Here is a 22,057-nt window from a genome sequence, read left to right as displayed (position 1 = left end):
TGTCCTGACTCTTGCCCTTTCTCACTGCCCCTCAGTGCCCCTGGAACCTGTCCCCCTCCCCTGCACCAGCCCTTCTCTTCCCTCTGTGTCCAGTCCTCCTCTAACCCCACTCTAGTCATCTGTAGCTACCCCTCCCCATCCCTTCTCCTAACATCTCCTTCTACCCACCTGCCCTGCCTCTCTCCTATGTCCTCTGGTGCCTGTCCCTCCCCTCTCTGTTCCTCCCCTTCTGCTTCACTCCCAGAATGCACTGGCACCTGAACCTTCCTGGTGCCTCCCCATTCCCTAACTGCCCCGTGCCCTTCTTGCCCTCTCTCTCCCTGGTGACCACCTCCTCACTACCCTCTACCCAAGTTCTCCTCACACCCCTCTGTGCCCTAACATGTGACTTCCTCCATTCCCTACCTTCCTCATGCCCACACCTTCTTTCAACCCCTCTTCTTCCAGCACCCACTCCTGCCCTCTCCTCTTCCTCCCTCTTGCCCCCATTGTCCCACCCTTCTCCTCTCCCTGCATCACCCTGTCCCCTCCCTTCCCCTACCCTCCACTGACACCTTCCCTCCCTTCCCCCGCTCCTGCCCTTTTCCTCATTGTCTCCTCTTGGCCCCCTGGCATTTGTCTCTCCTCCAACCTGCCCCTTGATGCCTACACCTTTCTTCTTCTGCCCTATCCCCCTCCCCTCAGCACAAGTCCCTTCCTCTCCTCACACCCCTTCCCCCACATTCTGCCTTCCAGTTTGTAAGCCTGTGATCTGGCATCGTAAGTCCCTGCAGCTCTGGACCAACTGCTACCCAGGGCGGAACCACTTGCCAGGACTTGAGCCGGGGCTGCCTGCAGTGCTACTTTTAGTGTTGCAGTCCAGTTCCTGTTGGTGGCTCTGGTTCCAGTTAGAGTCAAGCGGCAGCCACACAGGACCTGTTCAAGTGAAGCTGCCACTTGACTCCAATGGGAGCTGGTGCTGCCCGTGGTGCTATTTTTAGTGCCGCAGTCAAGTCCCCACGGGTGGCTTCAGCTTCAGCTGGAGTCAAATAGCAGCCACGCAAGACACGTTCTAGCTGGGGCAGCCTCGGATCAAGTCCCTCCCATGGCTGCTGCTTGACTCCAGCTGGAATCAGGGCTGCCTAAAAATAGCTCCTCAGGCAGCCCCCACTCCAGTCCCGGCATCTGCCAAGCCAGGACGCCTCACGCTGAAGTGCCCCATCTTGGCTCCATGTGGCTCCTGCCAGGTGCCAAAGTAGCCTGGAGGAGAAGGAGGCGGGGCCGCCGATCAGGACCTGCAGGGGGGAGGAGGAAAGGGAGGGGCTGTCTAGAAAAAATGGGACACATTTGTCAGTGTAACTACTGAGGAAGGAGAGGTATGAGAATGTATGGGAGATATTGCCCTGTGAGCTGATGTTGACGATGTCATAGACTGGTGCCGTATGGGTGCCTAGTGAAGGTATGGAAACCAGTGAGATGGGACCAGTGAGGATACCACGGAAGTTGGTGAGAGTAGCATGGCTGGTGTCTATCGCAGGATGAATGAGCTCTGGATGGAGAACATTGGGATGAGAATACAGTTCGATTAGCCCCTTCATAGTCACTATACTGTGACAGTACTGGCGACCATGGTGGAGAAGGACAAACTGAGAAGGAGGATAGGGATAGGGGCCTCAAAGAAGTTAGCATATGGAGATCTGGATCTCGGTTCTGCATGTAATATTGGTGCATTGTATTATTGTGTGTCTGCAGCAGGATAATGAGGGCTCGGCACATATTCCTGTGGTGCCGGGGAGTGCTGTGACAATGGAGGTGGCATTGATGCTGATGGTGAGGGCGCTGACTCTAGACTCGGCATGCACAGTACCAGTTGGACTGATTTAGATGTAGCCTTCATCTGCACTGAAGTCTTGGTCTGTGCCCGAGGTGCCAAAGTCTTATCCTATTCCCTGATACTGGGTCTCTTTGGTACTATAATAGAATCATAGAACTGGAAGGGACCTCGAGAGGTCATCGAGTCCAGCCCCCTGCCCTCAAGGCAGGACCAAGCTCTGTCTACACCATCCCTGACAGATGTCTATCTAACCTGTTCTTAAATATCTCCAGAGAGGGAGATTCTACCACCTCCCTTGGCAATTTATTCCAATATTTGACCACCCTGACAGTTAGGAATTTTTTCCTAATGTCCAATCTAAACCTCCCTTGCTGCACTTTAAGCCCATTAGTTCTCCTTCCTCCTTGTGACACCCTTTTAGATATTTGAAAACTGCTATAATGTCCCCCCTTAATCTTCTTTTTTCCAAACTAAACAAGCCCAGTTCATGAAGCCTGGCTTCACAGGTCATGTTCTCTAGACCTTTAATCATTCTTGTCGCTCTTCTCTGTACCCTTTCCAATTTCTCCACATCTTTCTTGAAATGTGGCGCCCAGAACTGGACACAGTACTCCAGCTGAGGCCTAACTAGCGCAGAGTAGAGTGGCAGAATGACTTCACGAGTTTTGCTTACAACACACCTGTTGATACAACCTAGAATCATATTTGCTTTTTTTGCAACAGCATCACACTGTTGACTCATATTCAACTTGTGGTCCACTATGACCCCTAGATCCCTTTCTGCCATGCTCCTTCCTAGACAGTCGTTTCCCATCTTGTATGTATGGAACTGATTGTTCCTTCCTAAGTGGAGCACTTTGCATTTCTCTTTATTAAACTTCATCCTGTTTACCTCTGACCATTTCTCTAACTTGCTAAGGTCATTTTGAATTATGTCCCTATCCTCCAAAGAAGTTGCAACCCCACCCAATTTGGTATCATCTGCAAACTTAATAAGCGTACTCTCTATCCCAATATCTATATCATTGATGAAGATATTGAACAATACGGGTCCCAAAAGAGACCCTTGCGGAACTCCACTTGTTATCCCTTTCCAGCAGGATTTAGCACCGTTAACAACAACTCTCTGACTACGGTTATCCAGCCAATTATGCACCCACCTTATCGTGGCCCTATCCAAGTTATATTTGCCTAGTTTATCAATAAGAATATCATGCAATACCGTATCAAATGCCTTACTAAAGTCTAGGTATATGAAATCCACCGCTTCTCCCTTATCCACAAGACTTGTTATCCTATCAAAGAAAGCTATCAGATTAGTTTGGCATGACTTGTTCTTCACAAACCCATGCTGGCTATTCCCTATCACTTTATTACCTTCCAAGTGTTTGCATATGATTTCCTTAATTACCTGCTCCATTATCTTCCCTGGGACAGATGTTAAACTGACCAGTCTGTAGTTTCCTGGGTTGTTCTTATTCCCCTTTTTATAGATGGGCACAATATTTGCCCTTTTCCAGTCTTCTGGTATCTCCCCTGTCTTCCATCATTTTTTAAAGATCATAGCTAAAGGCTCAGATACCTCCTCTATCAGCTCCTTGAGTATCCTGGGATGCATTTTATCAGGACCTGGTGACTTGCTGACATCTAACTTTCCTAAGTGATTTTTAAAATAGTGCAGCAGTTTGTTCAAACTGTGATTTCAGGTCTGTCACAGACACGGCATGGGGCAAGATGCCTGGTTCGTCTCTTGTACTAACCCTTGGTGGTAGGGAGTGGGCTGGAGAGGCCTTTCCTTTAGTCAAGGGCTTATGTGTGAGAGAGAAAGCCCAAGGTTTTCTTTTGATTGGTGGCAGATTTTGATTGATTGGTGTTGTCACGTTTTGTGTGCAGCTAGATCGCTTTATCAAACAGCAACATGCATAGTCTGAGCTTCCTGTACCTGCGAGCTCTGGATGTAAGGCTGTGGCAATGGACACACTTCTGGGGGACATGTGCCTCCGACACACAACACATCGGTAGCTACACGTACGGCAGCCTTAGTCTCTGAAATTTTTCAAGGATAATTAGTTTTATCCCTCTCTCTATCTTGTTTCTTAAAAGAAGTACAGGTCTGAGGGCCATGTCCCTCAAGACTAGCGGCGCATTGCACCTTAACTATTTACAAGAATTAAAGAGAATATTTAAAAAATTAACTATTACTAACTATAAAAGCAACAAAGAATTAAAAGTTTAAACTACAATTCAATTCCTATCTGCAGGAAGCTGAAGAGGAGGAGGAGGAGGAGAAGGATCCAGCTCCATCTGCGACTGAGGGTGGTCAAGAAGGAACTGAGGGGAGTTCAAACTTCAAAGGCATGAACAGCATGAGTCACACTCACGCATGTGCAGACTGACTAGACACTGCTAGAAAAAGTACAGTGTGGAACGAGCCCAACACCAACAGTGAAGCACAGGGACATCACTCGAAGAACAATTTCACACATACAGAACGGAAAGCAACTGTCTAGGAACAAGTATTGCAGAAAGGGATCTAGTGGTCATAGTGGACCACAAGCTAAATATGAGTCAACAGTGTGGCACTGTTTCAAAAAAAGCAAACGTGGTTCTGGGACGCATTAACAGGGAGTGTTGTGAGCAAGATACGAGAAGTCGTTCTTCCGCTCTACTCTTTGCTGATTAGGCCTCAGTTGGAATATTGTGTCCAGTTCTGGGCACCACATTTCAAGAAAAATTGGAGAAGGTCCAGAGAAGAGGACCCCTGATTCGAACGGAGAGGGTAGGATGATCAACTGGTTTTCTAAGGTGTTTGTACACCAATGTGAGAAGCCTGGGTAACCAACAGGAAGCACTGAGCTCCTGGCCCCATCCAAGAACTACGATTTGATTGGGATAACAGAGAATTGGTGGGATGTCTGGCATGACTGGAGCACTGTCATGGAAGGGTATAAACTGCTCAGGAAGAACAGGCAGGGGAGAAAAGAAGGAGGAGTTGCACTACATGTAAGAGACCACTATGATTGCTCAGAACTCCAGTATATAGAGGGAGATAAGCCTGTTGAGAGTCTATGGGCCAAGTTTAGAGATGTAAGCAACAGCAGTGATGTTGTGGTTGGTGTCTGCTACAGGCCACCGAAATAGGTAGATGAGGTAGATGAGGCTTTCTTCGGACAACTGAGAGAAGCTTCCAAATCGCAGGCCGTGATTCTCATAGGCGACTTTAATCACCTTGACATGTGTTGGGAAGCCAATACAGCAGTACACAGGCAATCCAGTAAGTTTTTGGCAAATGTTGGGGATAACTTCTTGGTACATGTGCTGAAGGATCTGACCAGGGGCCATGCACAGCATGACCTGCTGCTCACAAACACAGAGGAACTAATAGGGGAAGTAGAGGAGGGTGACAACCTGAGAAGCAGTGATCGTGAGATAGAAGATTTCAGGATCCTGACCAAAGGAAGAAAAGAGAGTAGTAAAATATACACCTTGGAGTTCAGAAAAGCAGACTTCGACTCCCTCAAAGACATGAAGGGCAGAATCCCCTGGGATGCTAACATGAAGGGGAAAGGAGCCTAGGAGAGCTGACAGTATTTTAAAGAAGCCTTACTGAAGGCATAGAAAGAAACCATTCCAATGCGTAGCAAGAGAAACGAATATGGTAGGAGCGAGTGGATTGGCTTACAGGGGAAATCCTTGGTGAACTTAAGCATAAAAAGGGAGCTTACAAAAAGTGGAAACTTGGACAGGGGTATAAATGTATAGCTCGAGAATGCATGGGAGTTATCAGGAAGGCAAAAGTGCAATTGGAATTGTGACTCGGAAGGGATGTGAAGGTGAGAGGATTATTCTGAGAGGGGTGGGCGAGATTCTGTGGCCTGCGCTGTGCAGGGGGTCAGACTAGATGATCATAATGGTCCCTTCTGACCTTAAAGTCTATAAGTCTATAACAAGAAAGGTTTCTACAGGCATGTTAGCAAGAAGAAGGTGATCAGACAGGGTGTGGGGGAGAAGGTGTGAGGCCCCTACTGGATGAGGGCGGTAACCTATTGACAGATGATGTGGGGAAAGCTGAAGTACTTACTGCTTTTTTGCCTCAGTCTTCATAAACAAGGTCAGTTCCCAGACAAAGGTGCTAAGTGACGCAAGATGGGACAAGGGTGGACAGCCCTTGGGGGTTCATAAATCCATGGGTCCGGACTTAATACATCCATGGGTACTGAGGGAGCTGGCAAATGTCATTTGGCCATTATTATTGAAAAGTCGTGAAGATCGGGAGAGATTCTGGATGATTGGAAAAAGGCAAATATAGTGCCCATCTTTATGAAAGGGAAGAAGGATGATCCAGGGAACTATAGGCTGGTCAGTCTTACCTCAGTCCCGGGAAAAATCATGGAGGGGATCCTCAAGGAATCCATTTAGAAGCACTTGTAAGAGGAGAAGGTGATCAGGAATAGTCAGCATGGATTCATGAAGGACATATCGTGCCTGACCAATCTGATTAGCTTCTATGATGAGGTAAGTGGCTCTGTGGATATGGGAAAGTCAGTGGATGTGATATACCTTGACTTTAGCAAGACTTCTGATACGGTCTCCCACAATATTCTTGCCAGCAAGTTAAGGGAATGTGGATTGGATAAATGGACGGTAAGATGGATAGAAAGCTGGCTGGAAGGTCGGGCCCAGTAGGTAGTGATCAATGGCTCGATATCAGGATGACGGTCGGTTTCTAGCGGAGTGACCCAAGGTTCGGTTCTGGGACCGGTTTTGTTCAACAACTTTATTAATGACCTGGATGAGGGGATGGATTGCACCCTCAGCAAGTTTGCGGATGACACTAAACTAGGGGGAGAGGTAGATACGCTGGGATAGACTCTAGAGTGACTTAGACAAATTGGCGGATTGGCCCAAAAGAAATCTGATGAGGTTCAACAAGGACAAGTGTAGGATGCAAGAATCCGTTAGGATGCAAGAATCCGTTACAGGCTGGGGACTGAATGGCTATGTAGCAGTTCTGCAGAAAAGGACTTGGGGATTACAGTGGATGAGAAGCTGGATATGAGTCAACAGTGTGCCATTGGAGCCAAGAAGGCTAATGGCATATTAGGTTGCATTAAGAGGAGCATTGCCAATAGATCCACACATGTGATCCACACAAGTGCAGCAAGGGAGGTTTAGGTTGGATACTAGGAAACATTTCCTAACTGTCAGGGTGGTTAAACACTGGAATAAATTGTTTAGGGAGGATGTGGAATCTCCATCACAGGAGAGATTTAAGGACAGGTTGGAGAGACATCTATCAGGAATGATCTAAATGGTGCTTGGTCCTGCTGTGAGGTCAGGGAACTGGACTTGATCTCTCGAGGTCCCTTCCAGTTCTAGTATTCTATTATTTGCATATTTCCCCCCCCCCACTGATATTATTAAACTGACACGCATATAAAACAAGTGAGGTGTGTATTGATTACACACAACATTGACTGTGAGAGCTGAGAGTTCCCTCTGCATTCAATCAAAGCACTGCTATGGATCAAACAGCACATCTCACAAATTCTGGGTATGCAAGCACAGTCAGCAAAAATACCCTGTCGTGGGAAACTGCCTTGGTTATGGCAATCTTTTGGCTCACTGAAATGAAGAAGAGCCACTCGTTAGCTTAGGTTGTCCTTCACTGATCCAGACACAATTCAGAGCTCATCCTGACGGCTTTATGTAGGTAGGCAGGCATAAAAAACAATTTTTATATTTCTCTGAACATAACTTATTCCTGTCCACAGTTACTATAATCTTATCACTGTTGACATGGCTGGCCTAATGAACATTTTTTATTTTGATTAAGGTAGGTGACATTTTTTTAAAGTTAATTAAATTTGGAAGTACCTCATTTAATATAAATAGAGTGGGGGAGATTTTGGGGCCCCAGTTTCTCCAAGAGAGATTAAACTCAGCTATTTGTATTTGGTTAATGTGCAGTTAACAGAGTTAAAAGTGAGCTGAGCCTCTGTAGGGATTTTTGTACAATATGGTGACATTTAGCACTTACATAATACTTTAATATAAAAAATGAATTTTTCAATTTTGTAGGGCAGGTAATGAATCCCTTTTTTACAAATAGAAAAATTGAAGAATAAAGGTTAAATGATTTCACTAAGATATAAGAGTAGGAGTTACAGCTAAGATTAAAATACAGAGGTTAATTTATCTCAGTGCTTATCTTAGTTTATTAGACTAGCTTGCTGGACATGTTACTGAGCAGATGGTGACCAGGTATACTTTTGCTCACTGCTCAATGTGTTAGCTCTACTGAAGGCAACAATGTGGGGGAAAGCTGGTGCGGATTCAAAAACAAGCAAGCAATCTTAGCTGAACATGGATTTTCTGCTTCTGAGGTCAAACACAAAAAGCATGACTTACTGGCACACTTGAGTTGCCAGATGGAGAGAACTACACCTACAGGACCTGGTGAATAACCTGATAAAGCCCTGATTCTTCTTTATCACCTCATTTTATTTATTAGTACATACATGCTCGAAGATAAGACCTATATAAGGACAAAGAAGAAAACAACTGGAGACTGAACTCTTAAAAGAATGTCAAGTATGTGCTGCAGAATTAGAAGGATAAAAATGCAATAATCAGTCTTGTAAATCATCAAAAATTACATGTTGATATAAAACAACAATGAATCAGAGAACGAAACATACAACATTATACTGGAGAGAGAGGATAGTAAGTGTTACTCACAGAATTTCTCCTGCAGGAGGTTTGTGTAAATTTGTCAGCATAGGTGTACGTCATCCCTTTATGGTTTTGGCCGTCTATGTGGCAGTTACACCTACTGGCCTTAGCCCCCCATCAAAGAAAAGAAAACAATAAATGTATTACATTCTTTAAATGAAACAAAGTGAATGATATTTGGTAATAAAACTCAAGTTTAATGTTCAACCATTGGCTATGTCTAGACTGGCATGATTTTCCGCAAATGCTTTTAACGGAAAAGTTTTTCCGTTAAAAGCACTTGCAGAAAAGAGCGTCTAGATTGGCACGGACACTTTTGCACAAAAGCACTTTTTGCGGAACAGTGTCCTTGCCAATCTAGATGCGGTTTTGCGCAAGAAAGCCCCAATCGCCATTTTCGCCATCGGGGCTTTTGTGTGCAAAACGGTTCCCAGTTGTCTACACTGGCCCTCTTGTGCAAAAGCATTTGCGCAAGAGGGCTTTTTCCCGAGCGGGAGAGTCATTGTATTTGCGCAAGAACACTGATGATCATACATTAGATTGTCAGTGTTCTTGCGCAAATTCAAGTGGCCAGTGTAGACAGCTGGCAAGTTTTTCCGCAAAAGCATTTGCTTTTGCGGAAAAACTTGCCAGTCTAGATGCAGCCACTGTGTGTAATATTGCCACATGGTATATCTCTCCAATTAACTTGCTATAAAATTGTTTCTATCTTCTTTTAAAGGAGAAATTTTCTTCAAAATGACAGGTTCTTAATGCCCTCAAAATTGAGATAAAACTGGTACTAAGCTTAAGGTCAAATACCTTGAAATCCTAAGTTGCTAGAAACAGGTCCTTTTTGCCATCAGAAAGAGCCTATGTAGCCCTGTGATGTTTCATGATATCAAATCTCAAAATTGTAAAATCTATTTATTCAAAAACTAGCCAATTAGCCAGTCATAAGACGGGATTTTCAGGTCTTCTTTCCTAAGTGCTCTCGCTCTGTCTCTCTCTCTCCTCCTCCTGCTTCCCCCTCCTCTCTCTCTCAGCTCTCCTCCATCTCTTGCCCCTCTCTCCATCTCTTTCTCTCTTCTCCCCCTCCTGCCTCTTACTCTCCCTTTCTCTTCTCTTTCTCCTCCTGCCTCTCTCCCCCCTCCTTCTCTCCCTGCCCCCCTTCTCCTTCCCTTCCACCTTGGCGCTTGGCTGAGTGCTGCCTGCTCAGCCGGGCTGCCGCGAGGGAAGGGGGTGGGGCGGTGACATACACAGCCAGGGGGCGGAGCTGTGTACATCATGATCCTCTCTTCCCCTCCCACCCCAGGGGAGCCTAAACAGCCCCTTGCACTGCTGGCTCCCCTGGCGGCCCGGCTGAGGGGGCACAGCACTCAGCTGAGTGCCACAGCGGGAGGGGAACAGGGCAGTGATGTACCCGGCCCCGCCCCCTAGCCGTGTACGTCACCATCCCCCCACTCTCTCCCATGGCGGCCCAGCTGAGGGGAGCCCCACTCAGCACCACGGCGGGAGGAGGAAGGGGGGGCGGTGATGTACATGGCCCCACCCTCTGGCTGTGTACATCACTGCCCTGCCCCCCTTCCTGTCCCACCGGGGCTCAGCTGAGCGGCGCAGCGCCAGTGCCTCTCAGCTGGGCCGCAGCCGGGGAGCAAGCAGCAGCAAGTGGCCGTTTGGGGTCCGGCTGTGGCCAGTGGCTGCACCCCCCCCGCCAGGTCTGCTTCCCGCCCCCCTCCTCCCGTACAGTCCCACAGCTCTGCCAGCTCTGCTTCCGATCCCTCCCAGCTCTGCTTCCCGGCCCCACTTCCTGCCAGCCAGCCCCATGGCCCCTAGGAGACCCCTCACCTCCCCCCCGCCAGCGCTGCTTCCCTCCCCCCTTCCTCCAGGCCCCGCCCATCCTCCCCTACAGCCCCACAGCCCCTGATCCCCTTTCCCCCCACCTCTGCTTCCCACCCTCCTTCTGGCCAGCCCCACCCCCTTTCCCATCCTCCGTGGCGCCCTGCAGGGCCCCAGCGAAGGAGCAAGCGGCGGCAATCGGCCCTTTGGGGTCCGCGCTCCCCATGCGTGGGGATCATGGACCCCAAAGGGCCGCTTGCCACCCTGGGCCCAGCTGAGGGAGCATGGACCCCAAAGGGCTGCTTGCCGCCGCTTGCTCCCCCGCCGGGAGGGGAAGGGGGGCAGGTGCCACGCAGGGAGGGGAAGGGGATGGGGCTGGCCAGAAGGGGAATGGAAAGCAGAGCTGGGGGGGAGACTGGGGGCTGTGGGGCTGGAGGGGAGGATGGGGGGGAAGGGAAGCAGCACTGGCGGGGGAGGTGTCTGGGGGGCTGTGGGGCTGGCCGAACCGCCACAGAGGGAGGGGAAGGGGGGCGGGGCGCTGACATACATGGCCAGGAGGTGGCCGTGTACGTCAGAGTTATAGACTCACAGACAATGGGCTACTATATTTGTTAGGGTTCTATAATGTTAGTAATTTTCCTTCCTCTGAAGCCTGAAATGTTGTACTTACTTTAGCTAAGAGGCTTGAATTTGCATGTAGGAGGGATAAGACCAATACAAAACAATTGCAAAAGGCTTTGATGCACTTTTTTGTCTCCAATATTTCTAAAGAAGTTCCACTGAAATATATGGAGCATACAGACTACATAATAGTAATGCCTAAATTTTATCAGAATTTGCTTGGGAAAACACATGGTTTATAGATATAACAATATGAAATACATGATGGTGTTGTAAACACTCACTCGCTCACTCCTTATTTTACATTTATCTTGATAGGGAATTGTATTTATATGAGAATTAAAATATTAACAATGTTAGTCTCCATAAAACTCTATAAGGTTCTATAAAACATCTCTAAAATCTTTGTTTCCCCATATTTAATTCTGTTCATCTTTTTTCCTAAGGGTGAAGCAGTACCCGGCTAGAGTTTTTTTTAAACACACAGGACAGGGATAAGTAAAAGTCTTTCAATGGTTGACAGTAATAATACACCAAGTAAGTTCAATATCTCCACCCACGATTAAAACTATGAAGCGAGAATATAACACTTTCTGCTGTGCATTTTGTACTGAAGAGGATTTATGTTGAAAACTATGAAGTTTTAAATTAAATAACAATTTGGCATCCAGTGTCAACCTCAACACATCTTTGCTCTGAACTAACACTGTTAGTGAAAATTGATTTTTACTTATAAAAACAAAAGCTGAAAGTGGCGTTTAATGCAAAATTTCCCTCACTATATTTAGTGAAGACAAGTGTTTGACTGAATGAGCATGGATGATGTGAAGAATGGACAAAGGGACACTCACTTTCTACTCATATTACAGAAGTGTCTTCAAAACATGCTCTCAAGTCAAGTTTTCATCCTCTCTTGAAAGTCTTCCCACCCCCTATTAAAGTATAGCTGCACAGGTCAAAAGTGTTAAATCAACCAGGCTCATCAGTAGATCAAATAGCAGATTATTTACCTATTAATTTAAGAAAATAGCATCCAAACACATAGGAAGGTCCCGAACCCCCACAATCAGGACTATATAGAACAAGATAATTTTCTATAACCTGGCAAATTTGTTGCATGGCAAAACCCAAAATTAGGCTAGGACAGCATTTTAAATCATCCCCCCTCTCAACAATAAATTTACTGAACTGGGGAAGTCTTTTTTTATAATCATGAACAAGTCTGTATTTACTGTCTACTTAGGAGCGACTAATTGCTTTGATAGCTTAAAATTAAAAATGTCTTAATAGGCACTTTAGCACATCTATCTAGGAAAAGCAATTTTTTTGTTTTACTGGTACACCCGCTTTAAAGAAGCCTCAGAGAATGGTTACAGTTATATTCACTTTCTGGATGTTCAATTATGCATTAATAAATCCTCTTGTTATTTAGGAAAGTCACTTTTCAATTCCAATATTAGTTGAATATGATTTAACAGTTACTTGAGCAATTATTTATAAAATTATTTAAGCTGTGTGTTATTAATCAGGGTATTCACTCATTACCATCCTGTTTATCCTTCATCTTGCAACAAAACCATAAATAATCAATAACATCTTTGTATTTCTAAAAGTATAAATGTCAAAGTAAAAAAATCTAGCCCTCTTAAAAGTCTTCAGGAGAATTATAATACAAATATATGCTCTGTACACACTCATTAAAATGTCACAATTAGCAAAATATACACTTATACTTACAAGCTGGCTCTCTAATCGTTTGATTGTTTCATCTTTTTTCTTCAGATCTTCTTTAAGCTGCCTGATCTCATTTAGCAGATCTTCAGTCTGACAAATGAATAGAAAAGTAGGCAATGTGATATTTTCTACTGGGGGTGGAATGAGGGTGGGTGGGTGGGTGTCGACAATATTCCTCCGCAGCGAGAAAAGTCGCTCCGCGTCTCAGGGAGATGCGGAGCAAAGCCGCAGAGGACGCGGGTGGCAGGACCGCAGCGCGTCTCGGCAGTCCCGCCGCCCACGTCTCCCTGGTCTGCTGGGGGGGGACGCAGCTAGTGCGCCCCCCCCCCCCCAGCAGACCAGGTTTTTCTCGCCGCGGAGGACGCGGGCGGCGGGACCACTGAGATGCGCCATGGTCCTGCCGCCCCAGTCCTCCGCGGCAAGAAAAGCCTGGTCTGCTGGGGGGCGCAGCTAGTGCGCCCCCCCCCCCCAGCAGACCAGGTTTTCTTGCTGCTGGTCAGTTTCAGCAGCGGCTGAATCAGGATGCCTGGGGTAGAGCAGCTGGGGGGCTGCTGGGTTGGTCCCACAGCGCCGAGGTGCGGCACTACTGGACCAACCCAGCAGCACCCCAGCTGCTCTTCCCCAGGTGTCCCCAAGAGCAGCTGGGGTGCTGCTGGGTTGGTCCCGCTGCGCCAAGGGTCAGCGCTACCAGACCAACCCAGCAGCACTCCAGCTGCTCTGCCCCAAGCGTATCCGATTCAGCCACTGCTGGTCAGTTTCAACAGTGGCTGAATCTGGACACCTGGGACAAAGCAGCTGGGGCGCTGCCGGGTTGGTCCCTGCAGCGCCGCACCTCGGCGCTGCGGGGACCAACCTGGCAGCACCCCAGCTGCTCTACCCCAAGTGTCCCCAAGTCAGCTGCTGCTGAAACTGATCAGCGGCTGATTCCAGGAAGCCTGGGGCAAAGCAGCTCTGCCTCGGGCTTCCTGTAGTCAGCCGCTGGTCAGTTTCAGCAGCGGCTGAATCGGGGACACCTGGGGTACAATATGTACCAGTTCCGACTTACATACAAATTCAACTTAAGAACAACCTACAGTCCCTATCTTGTACGTAACCTGGGGACTGCCTGTACTGTAAGCCTTTTACTCTTTTCTGCCACAAGCAATCTGGTTGTGCACTTAGGGTTCTTACTCAGGAGCATGGTGACAAAAATCGTCCAGTGGCTTATTTCTCTGCCACCTTGGATCCTGTTGCCCAGTGTTTACCCCCTGCCTGCATGCTGTGGCTGCCGCGGCATGCCTAGTTGAAATGTCTGATTCCCTTGTCCTCCGCTCTCCTCTTTCTCTCATGGTCCCTCACTCTGTAGAAACTCTCCTGCTACAACGTAATACAGCTCACCTTTCCTCTGCCAACCTAACTAGGTACGAACTTTTACTGCTTTTGGCTTCGCATATCATCATAAAGCACTGTTCTCAATTGAACACTGTCACTTTCCTTCCTCTGTCTGATGACGGTAAACCCCACGACTGCCTAGCAACTGTCTCTGCTGTCACTGTCCCGCGCCCCAACCTTTCTGATGTCCCTCTCTCTAACTCCGACTCTGTGTTATTCACTGACGGTTCCTGCTTTCGAGACAGCCAAGGTCGTCTCCTTGCAGGATACTCTGTGGTATCACTCTCTGAAACCCTAGAAGCTGTGCCTTTACCTTCTGTGACCTCAGCACAAGTTGCTGAACTAGTTGCCCTAACCCATGCTTGCTTTCTGGCTGAGGGACGCTTTGCCACCATTTATACTGATTCTCGATATGCTTTTGGGGTTGTACATGACTTTGGCACCCTCTTGCAAGCTCGGGGTTTCCTTACCTCTGCTGGTACCCCTATCAAGAATGGCCCCTACATTGTTGCTCTCCTGTATGCAGTTTTACCCCCCATCTGCCTTAGCTATTGTTAAGTGCCCTGGCCACTCCACAGCAGATACTGATGTTGCTAAGGGTAATGCATTTGCTGCTGCTGCTGCTAAACTTGCTGCTGCCATAGATCCTTCCCCAGATGAGTTTCTCGGTTCCCTTTCTGTTTCTGTACCACCGCCGACCCTTTCTGACCTCGCCCTGCTCCAAGACTCTGCCCCAGAAGCAGAAAAAGACTCCTGGGTCACCCAAGGTTGCTCTCTACACCCTGATTCCCTTTGGCGCTCGCCTACTGGTGCCTTTGTGGCCCCCTTTTCACTCTACCCATCTCTGGCTGCCCTACTTCATGGTTTTTCGCATGTTGGAATGGAGGGGATGGTCTCTGCTGTAACTAAGGCAGGATGGTGGGCCCCAAATTTCAGCTCTTTTGCAGCCTGCCACTGTGCCGCCTGTGCCACTTGCCAAAGCTACAATGTTGGCAAACCTGTAAAGGTAGCAAGGGTTCCGGAGCCTGCCCCAAACACCATTCTTGCATTGGCAGCTTGATTTTGTACAAATGCCTAAGTGTCAACAATATGGATTCATTTTGGTTATGGTATGCTTATTTTTGGGTTGGATTGAAGCCTTTCCTTGTCACAAAGCTGATTCGCTGTCTGTTGCCAAATGTTTGTTAAATCATATTATGCCTGCCAAAGGAATTCCTGCCACTCTGTCTATTCAACTTGTTCAGCACCTGGATCGTGTATTACATGTCACACATCTGCTGCACTGTCCTTACCACCCACAGAGCGCAGGTGCAGTTGAAAAACGAAATGGTGTGCTAAAAAAATAAGCTTGCAAAAATTTGTGACTCTACAGGGTTAAGCTGGCCAGTGGCCTTACCGTTGGCCGTTATGGAAATTCGATCCACCCCATCCCGAAGACATAAATTAAGTCCTTTTGAAATTGTTATGGGGCGCCCTATGCGAACAATGGCTACCATTACTCCAGTCACAGACTTGAACTTGACTCACAGTACACTCCTTCAGTATTTCAAGGGACTAATGCAAGCTGTAAGTCACTTCCATTCACAGGTTCAAGCCACCTGGCCGACCGAACCCACCTCTGACGCCTGCCACGCCCTCGAGACAGATGATTGGGTCTACGTACGACACCACCATTGAAAACATGCCTTGGAGTCCTGATGGAAGGGCCCGCATCAGGTGCTGCTCACTACCCAGACAGCTGTTAAGCTATCCGGCACTGCAGTGTGGATACATGCTTCACAGTGTGGATACATGCTTCACCACCCCCACCACCCCCAGCCTCAGAACCACACAGGGTCAATTTTGATTCCAGAAGAAGACGTAGAGGAACAGCCTGCAATACCTTACAACCTATGTTCGCGTAAAGGTTGCCAGAAGCAGATGACGACCAAAAGCAAGGCCCAGGAAGAAGCAGTAGCGAGCCTAGCACCTGCTGCCTGGTGGACATAAAATTGTGACTGCAGTTCCCTCAGTTGAGGTTGTCAGAACCAAAAGGGTCTTGCCTTCAATATGTGCCTTTTGTGGTGCCTGTTCCTCGGCCACTGGTGTCCTAAGGTCTGGGGAATCTACAATGACAATTATTGTATCCCCCAGCAAGTATGGATCGTTCAGACCCTTAATATGTCTAATTGCTGGGTCTGCAGCCGCATCCCAGCCCACTCACAGCTGGTGTTCCTGTTTTGACAATCCCACTTAATTCTCCAGGCCTCACCAGAGGACCTCATCCGTTTAACAAGACATGGAACAGTAATGACACTTGGGAAGCAGTGGGAATAAATGTATCTAAATAGATAAGTGTGGTGGAGGGAAAAGGTCACTGGTGCTGGGTGTGTAATGGGACGGGGCTGAATCTGGGGAGGAGCAGTTGTCTCCAGTATACTGTAACCAATCGTGTATGGGATTATTCAAACAAGATTGGAGAATGGCGGACCGCGTATGGGGATATGAATTTTTTTCTCAACCTGGGATCAAACAGGGAAATCACTCTCATGCTCCTCCTACAGCCACCGTAGTGAGAACAGTACAATCTTTCAATGCCATGCAAATTATACCATTCCCCATAAGGAGAATTACCATGTGCCCTTCGGGGGATATTACTGCTCCTTTGTAGACACCTAAATGGCAAATGGGTGCAACTGACCCTTCCCGGCTTTGATAGGGCATCATTGGGTCTGTGGGACAAAAGCCTATACCACGTTAGCAGTTTAACTGGTCAGATATCTGTTATCCCACCCAACTCTTCCCACAATTCCGAGTGTTAGAGTCCTTCCCATGAGAATGCTTCCGTAATTTTAGGTGAAAAAGTAGGGACTTGTCAAATGCCCAATGGTATGTGAATTACATAAGTCCCTTACCTTGGGAAGAGGCTATTGGTAGTTCCTTTATCCCATCTGGGGGAGTAATATATCATGCAAAAAGGCTCCTGAGGTTACAAGCAGTAGTGAAATCATGGCAAATGAAACCAGAGAAAGTTTAAGGGCCCTGGCCAAAGAAACAGGAGCGATCCAACAGCTGGCCCTCCAAAACCATCAGGCATTGGATATAGTGCAGGCAGCAAAAGGAGGGACCTGTGCTCTCATTGGAAAATAATGTTGTATATATTTACCTGACAACACCAATGATGTAATAGATCGCGCTAGCCACTTGGAACAGATTGCATACCTTCCCCACGAAGAGCCAAGTTCCCTGTGGAAATGGCTAAGTAACTTGTTCAATTTCTCTGGCATAGGAAACTGGTTGTTTCAGGGAGCCCTGACTATCCTATTTGGGATCTTAATGATTTTTGTATGTTTTCAGTTAATCTCCTGTTGTATCCAAAATTGTGCAAGATGTCACACAGCTAGCTATCCATAACCAGAGTGCTAATCTGATGATTTTAAATATCACTGATGAACAGACACACAAAAAACAGTTAATGTGTGGAACCCAGTAATTGTTGGTCATAGGTGTGGCATGACCAAAAGGAGGGATTGTGAAAGTAGAAAGAATTATATTGTAAAAGAAAGATGAATTATGCTGTAATAATTGAATAAATTGAAGGAACACTGTCTCTGAACAGGAAAGAGGAAAATATGTTAATGTTGTTTGTAGGTATGCAGATCAGAGTGCTAGCCACGTGGGCCTGGGATAATAGGAAAAGGAACATTAGGTGTTAGGCAGAAAGCAATTGAGATAACCAGGGAGATATGGACAGGAGATTGCTGTGTGCTTGATGTGGAAATGAAGATACTTGATTAGCCTTATACTAATCATGTGAAGTTTTGCCTTTCTTTTAATCTTGTTAACTTGGTTTTCTTTCAACTGTATAAATCAAGGAGTTGGAAGGAACTGAGAGGTGGAAGGGCCAGCAGGGGTATATATGCACCAGTATACCGGCGCCACTCCAGGGGGCTCCCTGCTGGCCCTATGGATACTGCTAAGGGAAAAAAGCTCCGGAATCCGTGCACACGGCGCGCGTACACCTAATCAGAATGGACATGAGCAAGCACTCGAAGAAGAGCCAAACCACATGATACTGGAGACTGGTTTTCTTTTTTTTTCCTGCCACAAGTGCAGTATGCTGAGCTAACGTTGTGAAATGTGGTATTAGCACATGTGAATCCATTTCACTATGTTTGGCATCTATGTTAAACAAACATTGAGAATATTCAAGGAATCCGTCACTGCTGACCAAAGTTCCCTATAAGCTGTGTGGCTGCACAGTGGTTTTCTGAGCCCTGCTCAGAGATTCAGAGTTCCTGTGAAGGCAGGGAGGGCCATCTACCTGAGCAGCAGCTTCAAAAGGAGCTGCTAAGTGCTTGAAATGGAGGAGCCCAGAAGGGAATAAGTGGCTGGGTGGGGAAGAGAGGAGTCTGGAGAGTCCTTTCTGTGCAAGGAGAGAGAGAGAGAGAGAGAGAGAGAGAGAAGCAGAAACCCAGCACTCTCCTCAAGCCTCCTGGACTGGGAAGGGGGAGGTAAGGGGCTGACTGCATTGGGTAAGTGGGAAAGAAAAGAAGGGGGTGCTTGCTGGTACTGAGGTGTGGTGGAGTCAAGAGGAAGTTTGTTTGTGCTGTATGTTGGGGTGAGATGGGGCAGGGGTAGATTCTTTTTTTGTGGTGTCTCCCCTGTCCTGACTCCCAGCTAGACTGCTGGTGCCTGCAAGTTTCCCCATCTCCAGCTGAGCTGAGGGGAACAGTTTGCACAGGAGTAGGTAGGGGAAACAGGGTGGGTGGATGCTGGCATCTGTGAAGTGAGGTGGAGGCAGGGGGAAGTTTGTTTAGGGTGTCCCTGACTCACTTGCTGCAGTCCTCTCTGTCTGTCTGGGTTGGGAGGGAGGGTAAAGCAGGGTGCATGGGTGCGTGTGTGTGTGGGGGGGAGCAGGAAGACATTTGCATGATTACATTTCAAACAACGTTTACATAAGTGTTAATGGCTTAAGGTAAAAACAAAAAAAGATTCATTAAACAGAAATTTTTTGGTGTGTTACAGATATCTAAAACTGATCTTAATGATTTTTTTAAAATCACGTGTTGCTAATTAATACATGGTATATTGTCTTGCATTAAGATCAGATTTTTGGCTATGTGGTACAGTTCTGGTTTTTATGAGTCAGAAATTGCAGGTATTCGGTGCAACACTAGTTTTGTAGGATGAAACCTTATTTGCAAGCTCTTTGAAACCTGCTTCTGTCTACAAACCCTGAAGTCATGTGTTAATCTGTTCTGCGGCTTCTACTCTAAGTTGACGACACACACAAGTTGAAAGTTTTGTATCTGTTTTTAGAGAATGGCTCCTAAACATCCCCCAGAAAAAATGTATAAGCCTTAGTGAATGCCTTTTACTCTCCTTTCCAGTATCAGCAAATATTATATTAGTTGTGCTCTCCTTGCAAATGCTATTTCTAGTTGACTCAGATTTGTTTAGCATCTTAAAGCTGAGCTATGTGTGGATAAATGCATTTTGGTGTTTACTAGCTTGAGTTGTTAGAAAGGATGATACATGTAGTTCAAGGGTAGTGTTTCTTTTTATTTGATTTCATATTAAATATTGTAAACACTGCTCCTTTTAACTATCCCTTGTTTTAATATATTTTATTCCACACATTTAGGCTGTTTAAAATAAACACACACACATATAAATAAATAAATAAAATTCTCTCTCTCTCTCTCTCTCTCTCTCTCTCTCTCTCGAATGTACAACACCAATGCAAACAAAAATATTCATTAAAAGAAGTGATCTTTTTACTCATGGTATTAGTGGAATTGGAATAAATTGAGTGTACGATACAGGCGAAGGTGCAAATTCCATGGTACAAGCCATATGGTGCATTGCCTAAAATACAGATACTGTGGAGGTGAGGAACTAGACATGGTACAAGGCAGTCATAGTAAACACATACTTCACCATACTTATTCTTCTGCTATGCACTCAGTAACAGTAAGCATCAAAGAATCCTACTACCTTGTCACCCCAAAGGCCAAGAGCTTGCTCTTGCTCAACTTGTGTCTTTGCAAATACACAGGGCAAGTGACGTAATGTGAGGGCGAAGCTTGACTTTGTCAGAATCTCTCCTGTGTGATGCAAAATGCACAGCAAGAGCCATGACCTGAATATAAGGAAGCTGCCAACTGGATTCCCCAATGGTGGCAGCTTGGGGGGAGGGTACTTCAACTGGGGCTAGAGGCACAGTAGGGGTTTATGGTCTGGGACCTGCAGCACTACTGTCGAGGAGTGTGATCAGACTGGGTGTTTTCCTTGCCCAGCTTTGTGCACCAGAAGAGCAGGTTTGGGCACTCCTGTGGAGGAGCATGACTGGGGCAGTGTGCTTGTCCAGCTCTGCCCTGTCTGGTGCTTACTTGGGAGTGAGGGACCTGGAGAGGAGTGCAGCCGAAGTGCGGGTGCTCATTCCGCTCTGCCCTGCCAAGTTGTTCCTACTCTGCTCCGCTCCCTGGTACTTACCAGAGTGAGGTTGGGATGCTCCTGGTGAGGAGCATGGCCAAGGTGTGGTGCTTGTCCTGGTCTATCCTATCAGCTGCTCCTACTGTGGAGCTTGTCTCACTCTGCCCCACTCTCTGGCGCTTACTGGGATTGGGGCACTCCTGGTGATGAGTGTGGCAAGGGCTTGGGCGTAGACCACAGAGTTTTATAATGTTTTATGTAATTTTCTTAATGGGTAGCATGAAAAGGAATGTTAAACAACTATAAGACTGCCAGCCACCCTTCTCTGGTTAGCAGTGAAGAACAGTCTTCTAGGCCCTTAATCAAGATGCATCAGGCAAACTGCTTGTGTCTATCTGATGTCGAGACAGAAAGAGATCAGCAGGACCCTTGTGAGTGAACATGACCACACTGTTGGTTTTAGTAGTAGTTACAATATAGATTATGTTCTAAAGAAAATATGATGAATGATTAAAAGTCTGTACAAACCAAAGCTCTGTATTCAGGAGTTAGGTTGATACTTTTTATATGGACAATTGTGTCCCTTTTCCCATGTGTGAACTGACTGTATAAGTTCCTGGGGAGAGGGAGTGTTTCAGAGTCTGTTGGAGAAAGAGGGGAGGGGGCTGGAAGACTCAGAGGCATCAAGGTATCACAAATTGAGAAGACATATGGACGGCCTTGGAGTATGAAGGAGCAAGCGCTCTGTTACAAACAAGATAGCCTTGAAATAACACTGGGAAGGAGACACCAACATATTGAGGTCATAGTAAAGACTAACTTTCAGATAAACATATATTAAGCAGAACGGATGGTGATTGAGTAAGAGCTGAGAAAACAAAATGCATAGACCTGAATAGGAGAAAAGTCCTATAAAAGATGGAGCATCTTGCATGAATCTCTGGGTCTCGTCTTGTCAACATCGGCGTATCGGTCTGGACCGAGAGAAGCCCCGCTCTCTCTCCTCGCATTTAACTTTCCTGGCCATTAAGTTAATGTGAGTAACAGACTGGTTACTTTACGCAAGTTTAAGACGTACGTTTGTGTGTGTGTTTGTGTGTGTGTGTGTGTGGGGGGGGGGGTTGTCTTTATAAAGCAGATGCTAACTGTTTTTCCATTGTATTCTCAATAAATGCGGCATATTGCCTTTTCCCCTGAAAAAGATTCCATGTGCTTCTTAGAAGCATAACATGGGCGCCCATCCTGCTCTGCCCTGCCCTGACACATGCTCCTATTGGAGAATGGGACAAGCACCCATGCCCCAGCCATGCTCCTCTCCAGGAGCACCCCAACCCTGCTCACTGGGAAGTGCTGGGGGATGGGGACAGAGCGGGAGAAGCTCCCCATAAGAAGCACTTGGCAGGTTAGAATGGGACAAACACCCATGTCCCAGCTACAGGTCATTTGCCAGGAGCACCCCAACCTTTTTAGTACTTGTATCTGCTCCAATTTCTGCAAAAATGAATGGTGGATATCCACAGATATCCACTGATTTGAAGGGCTCTATTT

General features: G+C 46.8%; 1 protein-coding gene across 9 annotated transcripts in view; it reads right to left on the bottom strand.

Moving 5' to 3' along the window:
- CCSER2 (coiled-coil serine rich protein 2) overlaps positions 1 to 22,057 on the bottom strand; it is a 223,055-nt gene that overhangs the window by 37,084 nt on the left and 163,914 nt on the right. For all 9 annotated transcript variants that reach the window (XM_075934845.2, XM_075934839.2, XM_014576098.4 and 6 more), the window contains 2 exons: positions 12,725 to 12,811; positions 8,555 to 8,653 (listed from right to left, as the gene is read on the bottom strand). In XM_075934845.2, the coding sequence (XP_075790960.2) occupies positions 8,555 to 8,653; positions 12,725 to 12,811 (186 nt within the window). The remainder of the gene's footprint in view (positions 1 to 8,554; positions 8,654 to 12,724; positions 12,812 to 22,057) is intronic.

This window comes from Pelodiscus sinensis, chromosome 8 (genome assembly GCF_052426305.1).
Source record: "Pelodiscus sinensis isolate ZL-2025 chromosome 8, ASM5242630v1, whole genome shotgun sequence".
Lineage (NCBI taxonomy): Eukaryota > Metazoa > Chordata > Testudines > Trionychidae > Pelodiscus > Pelodiscus sinensis.
The sequence above is the reverse complement of the archived record's forward strand: the minus strand, read 5'-3'. Positions and strand labels throughout refer to the sequence as shown.